This window comes from Oncorhynchus gorbuscha, linkage group LG03, assembly GCF_021184085.1.
Source record: "Oncorhynchus gorbuscha isolate QuinsamMale2020 ecotype Even-year linkage group LG03, OgorEven_v1.0, whole genome shotgun sequence".
Taxonomy (NCBI): Eukaryota; Metazoa; Chordata; class Actinopteri; order Salmoniformes; family Salmonidae; genus Oncorhynchus; species Oncorhynchus gorbuscha.
In genome coordinates, this window is record NC_060175.1 from 24039738 (window position 1) to 24060306 (window position 20569).

General features: G+C 43.9%; 1 protein-coding gene across 3 annotated transcripts; it reads right to left on the bottom strand.

Moving 5' to 3' along the window:
• Positions 1-1681: 1681 nt before the first annotated feature.
• On the bottom strand, positions 1682-19329 carry kiss1 (KiSS-1 metastasis suppressor). Of its 3 annotated transcripts, none has more exons than XM_046340887.1 (3): positions 19193-19329; positions 2542-2676; positions 1682-2272 (listed from the first exon to the last, which is right to left on the bottom strand). In XM_046340887.1, exons 2-3 carry the CDS (start codon positions 2630-2632, stop codon positions 2016-2018), a joined length of 348 nt encoding a protein of 115 aa, XP_046196843.1. In that variant the 5' UTR covers positions 2633-2676; positions 19193-19329; the 3' UTR covers positions 1682-2015. The 3 variants fall into 3 exon arrangements, with proteins under 3 accessions (XP_046196843.1, XP_046196845.1, XP_046196837.1); XM_046340889.1 differs by lacking the exon at positions 19193-19329 and adding an exon at positions 3615-3674; XM_046340881.1 differs by lacking the exon at positions 19193-19329 and having other exon boundaries at positions 2542-3540.
• Between the last annotated feature and the right edge of the window lie 1240 nt (positions 19330-20569).

Sequence of the window (20569 nt, forward strand, 5' to 3'; positions counted from 1 at the left end):
GGCAGAGGCCTCTTCTGTCTTCACCTCATCGTAATAGTCATTCTCCTCCTCCTTCGCCTCTCTTAGCTATTCCTCCACGTTCTTGTAGTCATCTCATGGGCAGATCGTCCATCGACCATGGTACCTTCCTCCCAGGACAGACGCCATGTTCTCATAGTCCCCCCTTAAAGACGCCTCAGGGGAAACTTTGATGTAATCCTTGTCTTGGCCGAATGCTCTGACACTGGGATTAATGCAGGGGCCAAAGGTGAAATTGTCAGACTAGAAAGAACACAGGGGAAATGTCAACTTTACACACTGTTATTCATATAGGACTTATTCTGTATTTTATAGAACTCAACAGTTGTCAGAATTGTGCACATCTCAAGTAAACTTTTCCAACAGAATAGCCTAACATAATGTTATCCAAGTTATATTATGTTCTTTTTAGCTTCATGTTGTTATGGCAATAATCAAAAGCAGAGGTTTTAGAGGGTTCCTGCTTCCTGTGAGGTCAATCACCAAGTCATCAGAACTCGTTGAGGAAGTCTTGTCATCAACAAAATGGAGACATCCATATTGAATTTAGTTTATAAAGCCTGTATGTACTTACATAATGTCTGGTCTACATTGGTAAATTGTAAAACAAATGTACATAATGATTGGCATACCAAGTGGGAATGTTACTTATGCACAGGAGAGAGATACGTTTATCTGCAGCCTCTTCAATGACTCCGGTGAGATGATGGTGTTGATGGTACATAATAAATGCAGTCTCCCAGTCATAAGCATTGCCATGAGTCATATTTGTTGGGGTGGTCCTGGAGAATCCTACTTGGTATTTGCCTAACTGGACATTTCCATAGCCAGTAACCATCTGAACACTTAAATCCCACAGAGCCTTCAAATTTCCCATTATTCTGCTGAACTCCCGAATCACCTGTTGAAATTGTAGAATTGTCACTTTGTATATTTTTTTTATTTAGTTCTAATTTGCATGCAAATGTCCGAATGAGGATATCAGATCTGGTATAATTCACAGAGGACCCGTTTTGTGATCTGCCTTTTTCTACACTGTCATTCATTTTCATGTACTGTATATACATTTCAGTGAACAGAACAGTAGCTTTAAACCATGCTAGCTAGGGCTAGCCACTCAACAAAATCTATGGGCTTTTAACAATGTTGTCTGCTTTTTAGTCAATAAAACTAAATGTTTTCATATTTGGTTAACTACTAATTCAGTTTATGAATTTACTTTATTTAGTTACTTTAGTACGCCCCCCCCCCCCCCCTCAATGCATTGTGGTCTGTTCTGTTGAACCTTACCTTCCAACCTGGTAAGCAGAAGCATCCCGATAAGAAAACTGGAGATTATCTTCATGTTCATGCACAGTATTAAAGTCCTACTACTCTAGGCCCAAGGTCTCTGACCCAGTAAAGGTGCAGTTGTCTCTGAGTGTCTACATGCTTTGTCTACTTCATTCTAAAACATTATCCACTCTACATCGTCAGCACTTAGTTCATCTTATGCTTGAGCAGTTTATGGACCAATAGATCAGACTAATAAGCCAAACCCCCAGTGAAAACGTGTTGACCACAACCACTCTGTAGAGAGGAAACCATGTTGATGTTGAACTGATAACACATGAGGTGGAGTTGCTTGAAAGTATTGCTGAAGATAAATTACATTTCAGTCTGCTGGATTACAGTGCCCATTTATTGAATGGTGTCATCTTTTTGATTTCCAGTTGCATTCATAAAACTATCACAGATATCAGAACGGAAATATGTTGCAAAACATAGGGTTCACACACACATATGGGTAACACATGACAGTGGCTGTTGTAAACAAGAAATTGTAAATTCATTATAAAGTAATTTCATCAATAGCTGTCATGAATCATCATAGATGATATGGCAATATTTCAAGTGTAGGCCTTGGGATTTTGTCTGCTTTTTACACATGAATATATCTACCTACAAAATATAATCAAATACATAACTGAGAGACGTAGAGCCTATCCTAATAACTATCATTTCCCGTAACGTAGGCCGAAGGAGTTATGGTTGTATGAGGACCTCCATGCTCGATTCTGACGAATCCTGTTTTGTGGGTGGGGCTTCGCTGGGTACCACCACCACCACACCCTTCTGGGTAGTTCCGCCTCTAGCAGTGGTTTGTCTACTTCATTGGGTAGAAGAGCAGGAAGTTTGTCAGGGGGTGGGCCCTCTGTTGATGCAGTGGATAAATCTCTCAAGACTTTTAGTATTGCACTGTCTGGACTCTCCCCTGTGGAAACAAAGTTTATATTGCATTGTAGATCCCAATATGAGCCTTAACAGTCACCACAGCAAAAACAACACATGTCTTACTCGCCCTTTATATCTCTGTTATAATACTGTCATGTCATAGTCTAAATGATGATTTTAGGACTAATACTCGTGTGAAGCATGACCTTCATGCTTTCTAACTCATCTAATTCGATCTAAACCACTGATAATTTGTCCACATACATACTGTATTTACAGACACTATTTAATTTACTTGAGTGACTGTACCTTGGGTATAGTGGGAGTATCTGAGACTGCTAGTGGGGAAAGTCTCTGTTAGAGTAGCAATTAACATCAGAACCACGGTGAACTGCAGCATGGTTGGTGGTGTTAACCTAGAACCCACCGCTTGGCTTAATGTATCTGTAAGGAGAAACACAGGAGAGAAGTCCAGTACATTAAACGTGCAGTAATGACCTACATTTGAATAGACCTTAGGGTAGTAGGAAGGCCTTAAAAGTGAATTATCTAGCCAAAATAAAGCATGGTAAAAAAACTGTATATGTATATCACTGTATATTGTCAACCTGCTCACCCCTTTAGATCAACGTGGATTCTGTAAATGGATACAGTGCATCTTAGCAGGGGTTGGTTTAGTGTGAAATGCAGTTTGATGTATTGTGGATGTGTGTAAAGGGCAGTTGATGTATTGGGGATGTGTGTAAAGGCATTTTGATGTATTGGGGATGTGTGTAAAATGCAGTTGATGTATCGGGGATGTGTGTAAAGGCAGTTTGACATATTGGGGATGTGTGTAAAGGCAGTTTGACATATTGGGGATGTGTGTAAAGGCATTTTGATGTATTGGGGATGTGTGTAAAATGCAGTTGATGTATCGGGGATGTGTGTAAAGGCAGTTTGACATATTGTGGATGTGTGTAAAGGCATTTTGATGTATTGGGGATGTGTGTAAAATGCAGTTGATGTATCGGGGATGTGTGTAAAGGCAGTTTGACATATTGGGGATGTGTGTAAAGGAAGTTTGACATATTGGGGATGTGTGTAAAGGCATTTTGATGTATTGGGGATGTGTGTAAAATGCAGTTGATGTATTGGGGATGTGTGTAAAGGCAGTTTGACATATTGGGGATGTGTGTAAAGGCAGTTTGACATATTGGGGATGTGTGTAAAGGCATTTTGATGTATTGGGGATGTGTGTAAAATGCAGTTGATGTATCGGGGATGTGTGTAAAGGCATTTTGATGTATTGGGGAGGTGTGTAAAAGGCAGTTGATATATTATTATTATTATATTATCTATTGGGGAGATGTGTACATTTATTTGTATTTTTTTTATTTCACCTTTATTTAACCAGGTAGGGTAGTCGAGAACAAGTCCTCATTTACAACTACGACCTGGCCAAGATAAAGCATAGCAGTGTGAACAGACAACAACACGGAGTTACACATGGAGTAAACATTAAACAAGTCAATAACACAGTAGAAAAAAAGGAAAAAAGAGTCTATATACATTGTGTGCAAAAGGCATGAGGAGGTAGGCGAATAATTACAATTTAGCAGATTAACACTGGAGTGATAAATGATCAGATGGTCATGTGCAGGTAGAGATACTGGTGGGCAAAAGAGCAGAAAAGTAAATAAATAAAAACAGTATGGGGATGAGGTAGGTAAATTGGTTGAGCTATTTACCGATGGACTATGTACAGCTGCAGCGATCGGTTAGCTGCTCAGATAGCAGATGTTTAAAGTTGGTGAGGGAGATAAAATTCTCCAACTTCAGCGATTTTTGCAATTAATTCCAGTCACAGGCAGCAGAGACCTGGAAGGAAAGGTGGCCAAATGAGGTGTTGGCTTTAGGGATGATCAGTGAGATAAACCTGCTGGAGCGCGTGCTACGGGTGGGTGTTGCCATCGTGACCAGTGAACTGAAATAAGGCGGAGCTTTACCTAGCACGGACTTGTAGATGACCTGTGGGTCTGGTGATGAATATGTAGCGAGGGCCAGCTGACTAGAGCACACAGGTCGCAGTGGTGGGTTGTATAAGGTGCTTTAGTAACAAAACGGATGGCACTGTGATAAACTGCATCCAGTTTGCTGAGTAGAGTATTGGAAGCTATTTTGTAGATGACATCGCCGAAGTCGAGGATCGGTAGAACAGTCAGTTTTACTAGGGTAAGTTTGGCGGCGTGAGTGAAGGAGGCTTTGTTGCGGAATAGAAAGCCGACTCTAGATTTTATTTTAGATTGGAGATGTTTGATATGAGTCTGGAAGGAGAGTTTACAGTCTAGCCAGACACCTAGGTACTTATAGATGACCACATATTCTAGGTCGGAACCATCCAGGGTGGTGATGCTAGTTGGGCGTGCGGGTGCAGGCAGCGAACGGTTGAAAAGCAAGCATTTGGTTTTACTAGCATTTAAGAGCAGTTGGAGGCCACGGAAGGAGTGTTGTATGGCATTGATGCTCGTTTGGAGGTTAGATAGCACAGTGTCCAAGGAAGGGCCAGAAGTATACAGAATGGTGTAGTCTACGTAGACGTGGATCAGGGAATCGCCCGCAGCAAGAGCAACATCATTGATATATACAGAGAAAAGAGTCGGCCCGAGAATTGAACCCTGTGGCACCCCCATAGAGACTGCCAGAGGACCGGACAACATGCCCCCCGATTTGACACACATGCCCTCCGATTTGACACACTGAACTGAACTGAAATGGCAGTTGATGTATTGGGGAGATGTGTAAAAGGCAGTTGATGTATTGGGGAGATGTGTGTAAAAGGCAGTTTGACGTATTGCGGGAGATGTGTAAAAGCCAGTTGATATATTGGGGAGATGTGTAAAAGGCAGTTTGACGTATTGCGGGAGATGTGTAAAAGGCAGTTGATTTTGTCATGTTTTGTCTTATATTGTCTTGTCATTTTGCTTTTCCTTCTGTTCGTTTTCCCCCTGCTGGTCTTTTTAGGTTCGTTCCCCTTTTTCTCTCTCCCTCCCTCTCTCTCTTCTCTCTATCGTTCCGTTCCTGCTCCCAGCTGTTCCTATTCCCCTAATCAATCATTTAGTCTTCCCACACCTGTTCCCTATCTTTTCCCCTGATTAGAGTCCCTATTTCTCCCCTTGTTTTCCGTTTCTGCCCTGTCGGATCCTTGTATATTGTTCACCGTGCTGTGTCTTTGTATCGCCCTGTCGTGTCGTGTTTCCCTCAGATGCTGCGTGGTGAGCAGGTGTCTGAGTCTGCTACGGTCAAGTGCCTTCCCGAGGCAACCTGCAGTTTATTATCGAGTCTCCAGTCAGTTCTCGTGATTACGAGTGGAATTGTTTTTTATGCTTTATTTACCGCTCCGATTTGTCTAGGAGTATTGCTATTTCCTTTAACTGGATTAAAGACTCTGTTTTCGCCAAGTCGCTTTTGGGTCCTCATTCACCTGCATAACAGAAGGATCCGACCAAAGAATGGACCCAGCGACTACAGACGCTCGTAACACTGCCGTCGAGATCCAAGGAGCCATGCTCGGCAGACACGAGCAGGAATTGTCTGCTGCTCGTCATGCCATGGAGAACCTGGCCGCTCAGGTTTCCGACCTCTCTGGACAGTTCCAGAGTCTTCGTCTCGTGCCACCTGTTACTTCCTGGTCTGCCGAGCCTCCGGAACCTAGGGTTAATAACCCACCTTGCTACTCCGGGCAGCCCAAGGAGTGCCGCTCCTTTCTCACCCAGTGTGATATTGTGTTCTCTCTCCAACCCAACACATACTCTAGAGAGAGAGCTCGGGTTGCTTACGTCATTTCACTCCTTACTGGCCGGGCTCGAGAGTGGGGCACAGCTATCTGGGAGGCAAGGGCTGATTGTTCAAACAATTACCAGAACTTTAAAGAGGAGATGATTCGGGTTTTTGACCGTTCAGTTTTTGGTAGGGAGGCTTCTAGGGCCCTGGCTTCCCTATGCCAAGGTGATCGATCCATAACGGATTACTCTATAGAGTTTCACACTCTTGCTGCCTCTAGTGACTGGAACGAGCCGGCGCTGCTCGCTCGTTTTCTGGAGGGACTCCACACAGTGGTTAAAGATGAGATTCTCTCCCGGGAGGTTCCTTCCAGTGTGGACTCTTTGATTGCTCTCGCCATCCGCATAGAACGACGGGTAGATCTTCGTCACCAAGCTCGTGGAAGAGAGCTCGCGTCAACGGTGTGTTTCCCTGCTCCGCATCGCAACCATCTCCCTCCTCTGGCTCAGAGACTGAGCCCATGCAGCTGGGAGGTATTCGCATCTCGACTAAGGAGAGGGAACGGAGGATCACCAACCGCCTGTGCCTCTATTGCGGATTTGATGGACATTTTGTCAATTCATGTCCAGTAAAAGCCAGAGCTCATCAGTAAGCGGAGGGCTACTGGTGAGCGCTACTACTCAGGTCTCTCCATCTAGATCCTGTACTACTATGTCGGTCCATCTACGCTGGACCGGTTCGGGTGCTACATGCAGTGCCTTGATAGACTCTGGGGCTGAGGGTTGTTTCATGGACGAAGCATGGGCTCGGAAACATGACATTCCTTTCAGACAGTTAGACAAGCCTACGCCCATGTTCGCCTTAGATGGTAGTCATCTTCCCTGTATCAGATTTGAGACACTACCTTTAACCCTCACAGTATCTGGTAACCACAGTGAGACTATTTCTTTTTTGATTTTTCGTTCACCTTTTACACCTGTTGTTTTGGGTCATCCCTGGCTAGTATGTCATAATCCTTCTATTAATTGGTCTAGTAATTCTATCCTATCCTGGAACGTTTCTTGTCATGTGAAGTGTTTAATGTCTGCCATCCCTCCCATTTCTTCTGTCCCCACTTCTCAGGAGGAACCTGGCGATTTGACAGGAGTGCCGGAGGAATATCATGATCTGCGCACGGTCTTCAGTCGGTCCCGAGCCAACTCCCTTCCTCCTCACCGGTCGTATGATTGTAGTATTGATCTCCTTCCGGGGACCACTCCTCCTCGGGGTAGACTATACTCTCTGTCGGCTCCCGAACGTAAGGCTCTCGAGGATTATTTGTCTGTGTCTCTTGACGCCGGTACCATAGTGCCTTCTTCCTCTCCGGCCGGGGCGGGGGTTTTTTTGTTAAGAAAAAGGACGGTACTCTGCGCCCCTGCGTGGATTATCGAGGCTGAATGACATAACGGTTAAGAATCGTTATCCGCTTCCCCTTATGTCATCAGCCTTCGAGATTCTGCAGGGAGCCAGGTGCTTTACTAAGTTGGACCTTCGTAACGCTTACCATCTCGTGCGCATCAGAGAGGGGGACGAGTGGAAAACGGCGTTTAAGACTCCGTTAGGGCATTTTGAGTACCGGGTTCTGCCGTTTGGTCTCGCCAATGCGCCAGCTGTTTTTCAGGCATTAGTTAATGATGTTCTGAGAGACATGCTGAACATCTTTGTTTTTGTCTACCTTGACGATATCCTGATTTTTTCACCGTCACTCGAGATTCATGTTCAGCACGTTCGACGTGTTCTCCAGCGCCTTTTAGAGAATTGTCTCTACGTGAAGGCTGAGAAGTGCTCTTTTCATGTCTCCTCCGTTACTTTTCTCGGTTCCGTTATTTCCGCTGAAGGCATTCAGATGGATTCCGCTAAGGTCCAAGCTGTCAGTGAGTGGCCCGTTCCAAGGTCACGTGTCGAGTTGCAGCGCTTTCTAGGTTTCGCTAATTTCTATCGGCGTTTCATTCGTAATTTCGGTCAAGTTGCTGCCCCTCTCACAGCTCTTACTTCTGTCAAGACGTGTTTTAAGTGGTCCGGTTCCGCCCAGGGAGCTTTTGATCTTCTAAAAGAACGTTTTACGTCCTCTCCTATCCTCGTTACTCCTGACGTCACTAGACAATTCATTGTCGAGGTTGACGCTTCAGAGGTAGGCGTGGGAGCCATTCTATCCCAGCGCTTCCAGTCTGACGATAAGGTTCATCCTTGCGCTTATTTTTCTCATCGCCTGTCGCCATCTGAACGCAACTATGATGTGGGTAACCGCGAACTGCTCGCCATCCGCTTAGCCCTAGGCGAATGGCGACAGTGGTTGGAGGGGACGACCGTTCCTTTTGTCGTTTGGACAGACCATAAGAACCTTGAGTACATCCGTTCTGCCAAACGACTCAATGCTCGTCAAGCTCATTGGGCGTTATTTTTCGCTCGTTTCGAGTTTGTGATTTCTTACCATCCGGGTAGCAAGAACACCAAGCCTGATGCCTTATCCCGTCTTTTTAGTTCTTCTGTGGCTTCTACTGATCCCGAGGGGATTCTTCCTTATGGGCGTGTTGTCGGGTTGACAGTCTGGGGAATTGAAAGACAGGTTAAGCAAGCACTCACGCACACTGCGTCGCCGCGCGCTTGTCCTAGTAACCTTCTTTTCGTTCCTGTTTCCACTCGTCTGGCTGTTCTTCAGTGGGCTCACTCTGCCAAGTTAGCTGGTCATCCCGGTGTTCGAGGCACTCTTGCTTCTATTCGCCAGCGCTTTTGGTGGCCGACTCAGGAGCGTGACACGCGCCGTTTCGTGGCTGCTTGTTCGGACTGCGCGCAGACTAAGTCAGGTAACTCTCCTCCTGCCGGTCGTCTCAGACCGCTCCCCATTCCTTCTCGACCATGGTCTCACATCGCCCTAGACTTCATTACCGGTCTGCCTTTGTCTGCGGGGAAGACTGTGATTCTTACGGTTGTCGATAGGTTCTCTAAGGCGACACATTTCATTCCTCTCGCTAAACTTCCTTCCGCTAAGGAGACGGCACAAATCATCATCGAGAATGTGTTCAGAATTCATGGCCTCCCGTTAGACGCCGTTTCAGACAGAGGTCCGCAATTCACGTCACAGTTTTGGAGGGAGTTCTGTCGTTTGATTGGTGCGTCCGTCAGTCTCTCTTCCGGGTTTCATCCCCAGTCTAACGGTCAAGCAGAGAGGGCCAATCAGACGATTGGTCGCATACTACGCAGCCTTTCTTTCAGAAACCCTGCGTCTTGGGCAGAACAGCTCCCCTGGGCAGAATACACTCACAACTCGCTTCCTTCGTCTGCTACCGGGTTATCTCCGTTTCAGAGTAGTCTGGGTTACCAGCCTCATCTGTTCTCATCCCAGCTTGCCGAGTCCAGCATTCCCTCCGCTCAAGCGTTTGTCCAACGTTGTGAGCGCACCTGGAGGAGGGTGAGGTCTGCACTTTGCCGTTACAGGGCACAGACTGTGAGAGCCGCCAATAAACGTAGGATTAAGAGTCCAAGGTATTGTTGCGGCCAGAGAGTGTGGATTTCCACTCGCAACCTTCCTCTTACGACAGCTTCTCGTAAGTTGACTCCGCGGTTCATTGGTCCGTTCCGTGTCTCCCAGGTCGTCAATCCTGTCGCTGTGCGACTGCTTCTTCCGCGACATCTTCGTCGCGTCCATCCTGTCTTCCATGTCTCCTGTGTCAAGCCCTTTCTTCGCACCCCCGTTCGTCTTCCCTCCCCCCCTCCCGTCCTTGTCGAGAGCGCACCTATTTACAAGGTATGTAGGATCATGGACATGCGTTCTCGGGGACGGGGTCACCAATACTTAGTGGATTGGGAGGGTTACGGTCCTGAGGAGAGGAGTTGGGTTCCGTCTCGGGACGTGCTGGATCGTTCACTGATTGATGATTTCCTCCGTTGCCGCCAGGATTCCTCCTCGAGTGCGCCAGGAGGCGCTCGGTGAGTGGGGGGGTACTGTCATGTTTTGTCTTATATTGTCTTGTCATTTTGCTTTTCCTTCTGTTCGTTTTCCCCCTGCTGGTCTTTTTAGGTTCGTTCCCCTTTTTCTCTCTCCCTCCCTCTCTCTCTTCTCTCTATCGTTCCGTTCCTGCTCCCAGCTGTTCCTATTCCCCTAATTTAGTCTTCCCACACCTGTTCCCTATCTTTTCCCCTGATTAGAGTCCCTATTTCTCCCCTTGTTTTCCGTTTCTGCCCTGTCGGATCCTTGTATATTGTTCACCGTGCTGTGTCTTTGTATCGCCCTGTCGTGTCGTGTTTCCCTCAGATGCTGCGTGGTGAGCAGGTGTCTGAGTCTGCTATGGTCAAGTGCCTTCCCGAGGCAACCTGCAGTTTATTATTGAGTCTCCAGTCAGTTCTCGTGATTACGAGTGGAATTGTTTTTTATGCTTTATTTACCGCTCCGATTTGTCTAGGAGTATTGCTATTTCCTTTAACTGGATTAAAGACTCTGTTTTCGCCAAGTCGCTTTTGGGTCCTCATTCACCTGCATAACAGATTTATTGGGGAGATGTGTAAAAGCCAGTTGATGTATTGGGGATGTGTGTAAAAGCCAGTTGATATATTGGGGAGATGTGTAAAAGGCAGTTGATGTATTGGGGAGATGTGTAAAAGGCAGTTGATATATTGGGGAGATGTGTAAAAGCCAGTTGATGTATTGGGGAGATGTGTAAAAGCCAGTTGATATATTGGGGAGATGTGTAAAAGCCAGTTGATGTATTGGGGAGATGTGTAAAAGGCAGTTGATATATTGGGGAGATGTGTAAAAGCCAGTTGATATATTGGGGATGTGTGTAAAAGCCAGTTGATATATTGGGGAGATGTGTAAAAGGCAGTTGATGTATTGTGGATGTGTGTAAAAGGCAGTTGATCTATTGGGGATGTGTGTAAAAGACAGTTGATGTATTGGGGAGATGTGTAAAAGACAGTTGATGTATTGGGGAGATGTGTAAAAGACAGTTGAATGTATTGGGGAGATGTGTAAAAGACAGTTGATGTATTGGGGAGATGTGTAAAAGACAGTTGGTGTATTGGGGATGTGTTTAAAAGGCAGTTGATGTATGTAAAAATCTGTTTGAGGTATTGTGGATGTGTGTAAAAGGCAGTTGATGTATTGGGGATGTGTCTAAAAAGCTGTTTGAGGTATTGTGGATGTGTGTAAAAGGCAGTTGATGTATTGGGGATGTGTGTAAAAAGCTGTTTGAGGTAGTGTGGAGGTGTGTAAAAAGCAGTTTGATGCATTGGGGATGTATGTAAAAGGCAGTTTGATGTATTGGGGATGTGTGTAACAGGCAGTTTGAAGTATTGGGGAGGTGTGTAAAAGGCAGTTTGAAGTATTGGGGAGGTGTGTAAAAGGCAGTTTAATGTATTGGGGATGTGTGTAAAAAGCTGTTTGAGGTATTGTGGATGTGTGTAAAAGGCATTTTGAAGTATTGGGGATGTGTGATAAAGGCAGTTTGAGGTATTGTGGAGGTGTGTAAAAAGCAGTTTGAGGCATTGGGGATGTATGTAAACAGCAGTTTGATGTATTGGGGATGTGTGTAAAAGGCAGTTTGATGTATTGGGGAGGTGTGTAAAAGGCAGTTTGAAGTATTGGGGATGTGTGTAAAAGGCAGTTTGAAGTATCGGGGAGGTGTGTAAAAGGCCGTTTGATGTATTGGGGATGTGTGTAAAAGGCAGTTTGACGTATTGTGGATGTGTGTAAAAGGCAGTTTGATGTATTGGGGATGTGTGTAAAAGGCAGTTTGACGTATTGGAGAGGTGTGTAAAAGGCAGTTTGACTTATTGGGGATGTGTGTAAAAGGCAGTTTGACTTATTGGGGAGGTGTGTAAAAAGGCAGTTTGACGTATTGCGGGAGATGTGTAAAAGCCAGTTGACATATTGGGGAGGTGTGTAAAAGGCAGTTTAATATATTGGGGATGTATGTAAAAGGCAGTTTGATGTATTGGGGATGTGTGTAAAAAGCTGTTTGAGGTATTGTGGATGTGTGTAAAAGGCATTTTGAAGTATTGTGGATGTGTGTAAAAGGCAGTTGATGTATTGGGGAGATGTGTAAAAGGCAGTTGATATATTGGGGAGATGTGTAAAAGCCAGTTGATGTATTGGGGAGATGTGTAAAAGCCAGTTGATATATTGGGGAGATGTGTAAAAGCCAGTTGATGTATTGGGGAGATTGGGGATTGTGTGTAAAAGCCAGTTGATATATTGGGGAGATGTGTAAAAGGCAGTTGATGTATTGTGGAGATGTGTAAAAGACAGTTGATGTATTGGGGAGATGTGTAAAAGACAGTTGATGTATTGGGGAGATGTGTAAAAGACAGTTGATGTATTGGGGAGATGTGTAAAAGACAGTTGATGTATTGGGGAGATGTGTAAAAGACAGTTGAATGTATTGGGGAGATGTGTAAAAGACAGTTGATGTATTGGGGAGATGTGTAAAAGACAGTTGGTGTATTGGGGATGTGTTTAAAAGGCAGTTGATGTATGTAAAAATCTGTTTGAGGTATTGTGGATGTGTGTAAAAGGCAGTTGATGTATTGGGGATGTGTGTAAAAAGCTGTTTGAGGTATTGTGGATGTGTGTAAAAGGCAGTTGATGTATTGGGGATGTGTGTAAAAGGCTGTTTGAGGTATTGTGGAGGTGTGTAAAAGGCATTTTGAAGTATTGTGGATGTGTGTAAAAGGCAGTTGATGTATTGGGGATGTGTCTAAAAAGCTGTTTGAGGTATTGTCGATGTGTGTAAAAGGCAGTTGATGTATTGGGGATGTGTGTAAAAAGCTGTTTGAGGTATTGTGGAGGTGTGTAAAAGGCAGTTTGATGTATTGTGGATGTGTGTAAAAGGCAGTTTGAAGTATTGGGGAGGTGTGTAAAAGGCAGTTTGAAGTATTGGGCATGTGTGTAAAAAGCAGTTCGATGTATTGGGGAGGTGTGTAAAAGGCAGTTTGAAGTATTGGGGAGGTGTGTAAAAGGCAGTAATGTATTGGGGATGTGTGTAAAAAGCTGTTTGAGGTATTGTGGATGTGTGTAAAAGGCATTTTGAAGTATTGGGGATGTGTGATAAAGGCAGTTTGAGGTATTCGGGAGGTGTGTAAAAGGCAGTTTGATGTATTGGGGAGGTGTGTAAAAGGCAGTTTGAAGTATTGGGGAGGTGTGTAAAAGGCAGTTTGAAGTATCGGGGAGGTGTGTAAAAGGCCGTTTGATGTATTGGGGATGTGTGTAAAAAGCTGTTTGAGGTATTGTGGATGTGTGTAAAAGGCATTTTGAAGTATTGGGGATGTGTGATAAAGGCAGTTTGAGGTACTGGGGAGGTGTGTAAAAGGCAGTTTGAAGTATTGGGGAGGTGTGTAAAAGGCAGTTTGAAGTATTGGGCATGTGTGTAAAAAGCAGTTCGATGTATTGGGGAGGTGTGTAAAAGGCAGTTTGAAGTATTGGGGAGGTGTGTAAAAGGCAGTAATGTATTGGGGATGTGTGTAAAAGGCAGTAATGTATTGGGGATGTGTGTAAAAAGCTGTTTGAGGTATTGTGGATGTGTGTAAAAGGCATTTTGAAGTATTGGGGATGTGTGATAAAGGCAGTTTGAGTTATTGGGGAGGTGTGTAAAAGGCAGTTTGAAGTATTGGGGAGGTGTGTAAAAGGCAGTTTGAAGTATCGGGGAGGTGTGTAAAAGGCAGTTTGAAGTATCGGGGAGGTGTGTAAAAGGCAGTTTGAAGTATTGGGGAGGTGTGTAAAAGGCAGTTTGAAGTATTGGGGAGGTGTGTAAAAGGCAGTTTGAAGTATTGGGGATGTGTGTAAAAAGCAGTTTGATGTATTGGGGAGGTGTGTAAAAGGCAGTTTGAAGTATTGGGGAGATGTGTAAAAGGCAGTTTAATGTATTGGGGATGTGTGTAAAAAGCTGTTTGAGGTATTGTGGATGTGTGTAAAAGGCATTTTGAAGTATTGGGGATGTGTGATAAAGGCAGTTTGAGGTATTCGGGAGGTGTGTAAAAGGCAGTTTGATGTATTGGGGAGGTGTGTAAAAGGCAGTTTGAAGTATTGGGGAGGTGTGTAAAAGGCAGTTTGAAGTATCGGGGAGGTGTGTAAAAGGCCGTTTGATGTATTGGGGATGTGTGTAAAAGGCAGTTGATGTATTGGGGATGTGTGTAAAAAGCTGTTTGAGGTATTGTGGAGGTGTGTAAAAGGCAGTTTGATGTATTGTGGATGTGTGTAAAAGGCAGTTTGAAGTATTGGGGGAGGTGTGTAAAAGGCAGTTTGAAGTATTGGGGAGGTGTGTAAAAGGCAGTAATGTATTGGGGATGTGTGTAAAAAGCTGTTTGAGGTATTGTGGATGTGTGTAAAAGGCATTTTGAAGTATTGGGGATGTGTGATAAAGGCAGTTTGAGGTATTGGGGAGGTGTGTAAAAGGCAGTTTGAAGTATTGGGGAGGTGTGTAAAAGGCAGTTTGAAGTATCGGGGAGGTGTGTAAAAGGCAGTTTGAAGTATTGGGGAGGTGTGTAAAAGGCAGTTTGAAGTATTGGGGAGGTGTGTAAAAGGCAGTTTAATGTATTGGGGATGTGTGTAAAAAGCTGTTTGAGGTATTGTGGATGTGTGTAAAAGGCATTTTGAAGTATTGGGGATGTGTGATAAAGGCAGTTTGAGGTATTCGGGAGGTGTGTAAAAGGCAGTTTGATGTATTGGGGAGGTGTGTAAAAGGCAGTTTGAAGTATTGGGGAGGTGTGTAAAAGGCAGTTTGAAGTATCGGGGAGGTGTGTAAAAAGCTGTTTGAGGTATTGTGGATGTGTGTAAAAGGCATTTTGAAGTATTGGGGATGTGTGATAAAGGCAGTTTGAGGTACTGGGGAGGTGTGTAAAAGGCAGTTTGATGTATTGGGGAGGTGTGTAAAAGGCAGTTTGAAGTATTGGGGAGGTGTGTAAAAGGCAGTAATGTATTGGGGATGTGTGTAAAAAGCTGTTTGAGGTATTGTGGAGGTGTGTAAAAGGCAGTTTGATGTATTGTGGATGTGTGTAAAAGGCAGTTTGAAGTATTGGGGAGGTGTGTAAAAGGCAGTTTGAAGTATTGGGCATGTGTGTAAAAAGCAGTTCGATGTATTGGGGAGGTGTGTAAAAGGCAGTTTGAAGTATTGGGGAGGTGTGTAAAAGGCAGTTTGAAGTATCGGGGAGGTGTGTAAAAGGCAGTTTGAAGTATCGGGGAGGTGTGTAAAAGGCAGTTTGAAGTATTGGGGAGGTGTGTAAAAGGCAGTTTGAAGTATTGGGGAGGTGTGTAAAAGGCAGTTTGAAGTATTGGGGATGTGTGTAAAAAGCAGTTTGATATATTGGGGAGGTGTGTAAAAGGCAGTTTGAAGTATTGGGGAGATGTTTAAAAGGCAGTTTAATGTATTGGGGATGTGTGTAAAAAGCTGTTTGAGGTATTGTGGATGTGTGTAAAAGGCATTTTGAAGTATTGGGGATGTGTGATAAAGGCAGTTTGAGGTATTCGGGAGGTGTGTAAAAGGCAGTTTGATGTATTGGGGAGGTGTGTAAAAGGCAGTTTGAAGTATTGGGGATGTGTGATAAAGGCAGTTTGAGGTACTGGGGAGGTGTGTAAAAGGCAGTTTGATGTATTGGGGAGGTGTGTAAAAGGCAGTTTGAAGTATTGGGGAGGTGTGTAAAAGGCAGTTTGAAGTATCGGGGAGGTGTGTAAAAGGCCGTTTGATGTATTGGGGATGTGTGTAAAAGGCAGTTGATGTATTGGGGATGTGTGTAAAAAGCTGTTTGAGGTATTGTGGAGGTGTGTAAAAGGCAGTTTGATGTATTGTGGATGTGTGTAAAAGGCAGTTTGAAGTATTGGGGGAGGTGTGTAAAAGGCAGTTTGAAGTATTGGGCATGTGTGTAAAAAGCAGTTCGATGTATTGGGGAGGTGTGTAAAAGGCAGTTTGAAGTATTGGGGAGGTGTGTAAAAGGCAGTAATGTATTGGGGATGTGTGTAAAAAGCTGTTTGAGGTATTGTGGATGTGTGTAAAAGGCATTTTGAAGTATTGGGGATGTGTGATAAAGGCAGTTTGAGGTATTGGGGAGGTGTGTAAAAGGCAGTTTGAAGTATTGGGGAGGTGTGTAAAAGGCAGTTTGAAGTATCGGGGAGGTGTGTAAAAGGCAGTTTGAAGTATTGGGGAGGTGTGTAAAAGGCAGTTTGAAGTATTGGGGAGGTGTGTAAAAGGCAGTTTGAAGTATTGGGGATGTGTGTAAAAAGCAGTTTGATGTATTGGGGAGGTGTGTAAAAGGCAGTTTGAAGTATTGGGGAGGTGTGTAAAAGGCAGTTTAATGTATTGGGGATGTGTGTAAAAAGCTGTTTGAGGTATTGTGGATGTGTGTAAAAGGCATTTTGAAGTATTGAGGATGTGTGATAAAGGCAGTTTGAGTTACTGGGGAGGTGTGTAAAAGGCAGTTTGATGTATTGGGGAGGTGTGTAAAGGGCAGTTTGAAGTATTGGGGAGGTGTGTAAAAAGCTGTTTGAGGTATTGTGGATGTGTGTAAAAGGCATTTTGAAGTATTGGGGATGTGTGATAAAGGCAGTTTGAGGTACTGGGGAGGTGTGTAAAAGGCAGTTTGATGTATTGGGGAGGTGTGTAAAGGGCAGTTTGAAGTATTGGGGAGGTGTGTAAAAGGCAGTTTGAAGTATCGGGGAGGTGTGTAAAAGGCCGTTTGATGTATTGGGGATGTGTGTAAAAGGCAGTTTGACGTATTGTGGATGTGTGTAAAAGACAGTTTGACGTATTGGGGAGGTGTGTAAAAGGCAGTTTGACGTATTGGGGATGTGTGTAAAAGGCAGTTTGACGTATTGGGGAGGTGTGTAAAAGGCCGTTTGATGTATTGGGGAGGTGTGTAAAAGGCAGTTTGATGTATTGGGGATGTGTGTAAAAGTCAGTTGATGTTTATTTAACGAGGCAAGTCAGTTAAGAACAAATTCTTATGTTCAATGACGGCCTAGGAACAGTGGGTGCCTTGTTCAGGGGTAGAACGACAGATTTGCATCTTGCCAGCTAGGGGATTTGAACATACAGTACAACCTTGCGGTTACTAGTCCAATGCTCTAACCACTAGGCTATGCTGCTGCCCTGGGATTTTGAAGTATTGTGGATGTGTGTAAAAGGCAGTTGATGTATTGTGGATGTGTGGAAAAGACAGTTTGATGTATTGGGGATGTGTGTAAAAGGCAGTTGATGTATTGGGGAGATGTGTAAAAGGCAGTTTCATGTATTGTGGTTATGTGTAAAAGACAGTTTGATGTATTGGGGATGTATTTAAAAGGCAGTTTGATGTGTCAGGGATGTGTGTGGTTGCTGGGCAACTTGCCAATGTGACCTCAGTGTTTACTCATGACACCTGCTCTGTGGAGATGAAAGCAACTCACCCTGCAGAGCACACAGGAGGAACACAGGGGAAAGGTTGGGGTATTGACCTCCCACAGCTGACTGAATACTCCCAGAGCTGCTCATACTCTTCTCAACGAAGACAGAAACTCACTCTTTCAGACACACACATAGATTATTGTGCATGCACGCACGGACGCGCACACACACACAAAACAGAATCTCCTCCTACTCCTATCCCCCCCCCACACACACACACACATAAAACAGAATCTCCTCCTACTCCTATCCCCCCACACACACACACACAAAAACAGAATCTCCTCCTCCTATCCCCCCCACACACACACATAAAACAGAATCTCCTCCTACTCCTATCCCCCCACACACACACATAAAACAGAATCTCCTCCTACTCCTATCCCCCCCCACACACACACACACACACACTCTCTCAAAAACTCAACAGTTGACTTCAAACAGGAGCATCAAAGGTCTGTGACATCATTACCAACCACTACTTCCTCAGTTATCTCTGGCTGACGGGATGCGCTTGATATTCAAGTATCCTGTTTACTCACTGCTAGAGTCCCATTTCTTCCCAAACACCACATTGTAATGATGAGAAGTAAACATTTCCAAATCTTTCATATTCAAGGAGCTTTCCAGGGAGCCCTGAATCACTTTTTATTGGCTAATTATTTTTCCTGACTTGCTTACTTTGGACAGTTAAGCGGAAGGGAAACATTAGCTACGGCAGGGTATCCTAGTGTTTAGAGTGTTGGACTAACAACCACAAGTTCAAACCCCTGAGCTGACAAGGTACAAATCTGTCATTCTGTCATTCTGCCCCTGAACAGGCATTTAACCCACTGTTCCTAGGCCGTCATTGAAAATAATAATTTGTTCTTAACTGATCTTGCCTAGTTAAATAAAGGTAAAAAAAAAATGTTTTTAAATGTTTTCATATACCAATAAATCCTGAATCATATTAATGATCTAAAACAAATCCACTTTGGACCAACAGAATATATTCAGTAACCAGTTGAATGTATCTATTCCGCACAGTACTCATAAATTCAAATTAGACATGGTCCTATGTAGCTCAATTGGTAGAGTATGATGCTTGCAATGCCAGGATAGTGGGTTTGATTCCTGGGAACACATATATATGTTTAATTTTTTTTTTTTTACAATTTAAAAAGTATGCACGCTTGACTGTAAGTCACTTTGGATAAAAGTGTCTGTTAAAATGCATTAAAAAAATATAATCTTCAGAAACCTCCAGATTGTGGTTTTGATGGAGGGGAACCTTGACTCAAGCCTTGACTCTTCTGGCTCGTTAAACACTAAAGAGGCCTGTAACCTAGTAGTTTATCTGCTTTCCATACTCCGCTAAAGTCAAAGACACTGATCCTGCAGTGCAGATCTCAGGTAACAAAGGGATACTGATCACTGCCTGCCTCAGCTGTGGATCTGGTTAACCTGGCACTCCTCCGGTGCATTACAGTACACCACACTAACCACAACCTTTACTATGTTCCTGAAAACCTTGACAAGGCATATGTATAGTACATTGAATGTAATAAAGAGAAAGATAGACTGACAAAAATAGGTGATTCTTGACATCTTGAACTTCCTGGAAACCCAGTTTCTTTCTTGAATTCTACTTGCTGAAATTTAGGCCAAATATCTTGTTTGTGTAGAACCAGGAGCAATCAATGTGGTTGATTTCAACACCAAGTTGACAAACCACTCAGTTTCAAGGCAATGGCATACATATTCGGTTCACCATAACAAAATCTACCATGGGAGGAACAACATTGGCTTACCTGTTTCCCTGTGGAGCTGCCTGAAGAGGACAGATATGTAGACCACTCCGACTGTGTCCCCACTACCCACCCCAAAGGGGCTTTTGTAGGGTGACCACTTGCGTCATCATCCCTGCGTTGTAACCTGGTGTGCTTGGACCTCCTCCCTTCTTTCTATCTCTCCTTTCATCCTCCTGTTCTCTCTTCTGTTTGGTGATTGCCAGAATTTCCCAGAATTGAATCCCCTGAATTGGACAAAATTAAGTTGTATTTAGACCTGTCCAGCACATAATGCAGGGTAATTAAGTTGTATTTAGACCCGTCCGTCCAGCACATAATGCAAGGTAATTAAGTTATATTTAGACCCATACAGCACATAATGCAGGGTAATTAAGTTGTATTTAGACCCGTCCAGCACATAATGCAGGGTAATTAAGTTGTATTTAGACCCATCCAGCACATAATGCAGGGTAATTAAGTTGTATTTAGACCAATCCGTCCAGCACACAATGCAAGGTAATTAAGTTGTATTTAGACCCGTCCAGCACATAATGCAGGGTAATTAAGTTGTATTTAGACCCGTCCAGCACATAATGCAGGGTAATTAAGTTGTATTTAGATCCGTCCGTCCAGCACATAATGCAGGGTAATTAAGTTGTATTTAGACCCGTCCAGCACATAATGCAGGGTAATTAAGTTGTATTTAGACCCGTCCAGCACATAATGCAGGGTAATTAAGTTGTATTTAGAACCGTCTAGCACATAATGCAGGGTAATTAAGTTGTATTTAGACCCGTCCAGCACATAATGCAGGGTAATTAAGTTGTATTTAGACCCATCCAGCACATAATGCAGGGTAATTAAGTTGTATTTAGACCCGTCCAGCACATAATGCAGGGTAATTAAGTTGTATTTAGACCCGTCCAGCACATAATGCAGGGTAATTCAGTTGTATTTAGACCCGTCCAGCACATAATGCAGGGTAATTAAGTTGTATTTAGACCCGTCCAGCACATAATGCAGGGTAATTAAGTTGTATTTAGACCCGTCCAGCACATAATGCAGGGTAATTAAGTTGTATTTAGACCCGTCCAGCACATAATGCAGGGTAATTAAGTTGTATGTAGACCCGTCTGTCCAGCACATAACGCAGGGTAACTAAGCTGTATTTAGACCCCTCCAGCACATAATGCAGGGTAATTAAGTTGTATTTAGACCCGTCCAGCACTTAATGCAGGGTAATTCAGTTGTATTTAGACCCGTCCAGCACATAATGCAGGGTAATTAAGTTGTATTTAGACCCGTCCAGCACATAATGCAGGGTAATTAAGTTGTATTTAGACCCGTCCAGCACATAATGCAGGGTAATTAAGTTGTATGTAGACCCGTCCGTCCAGC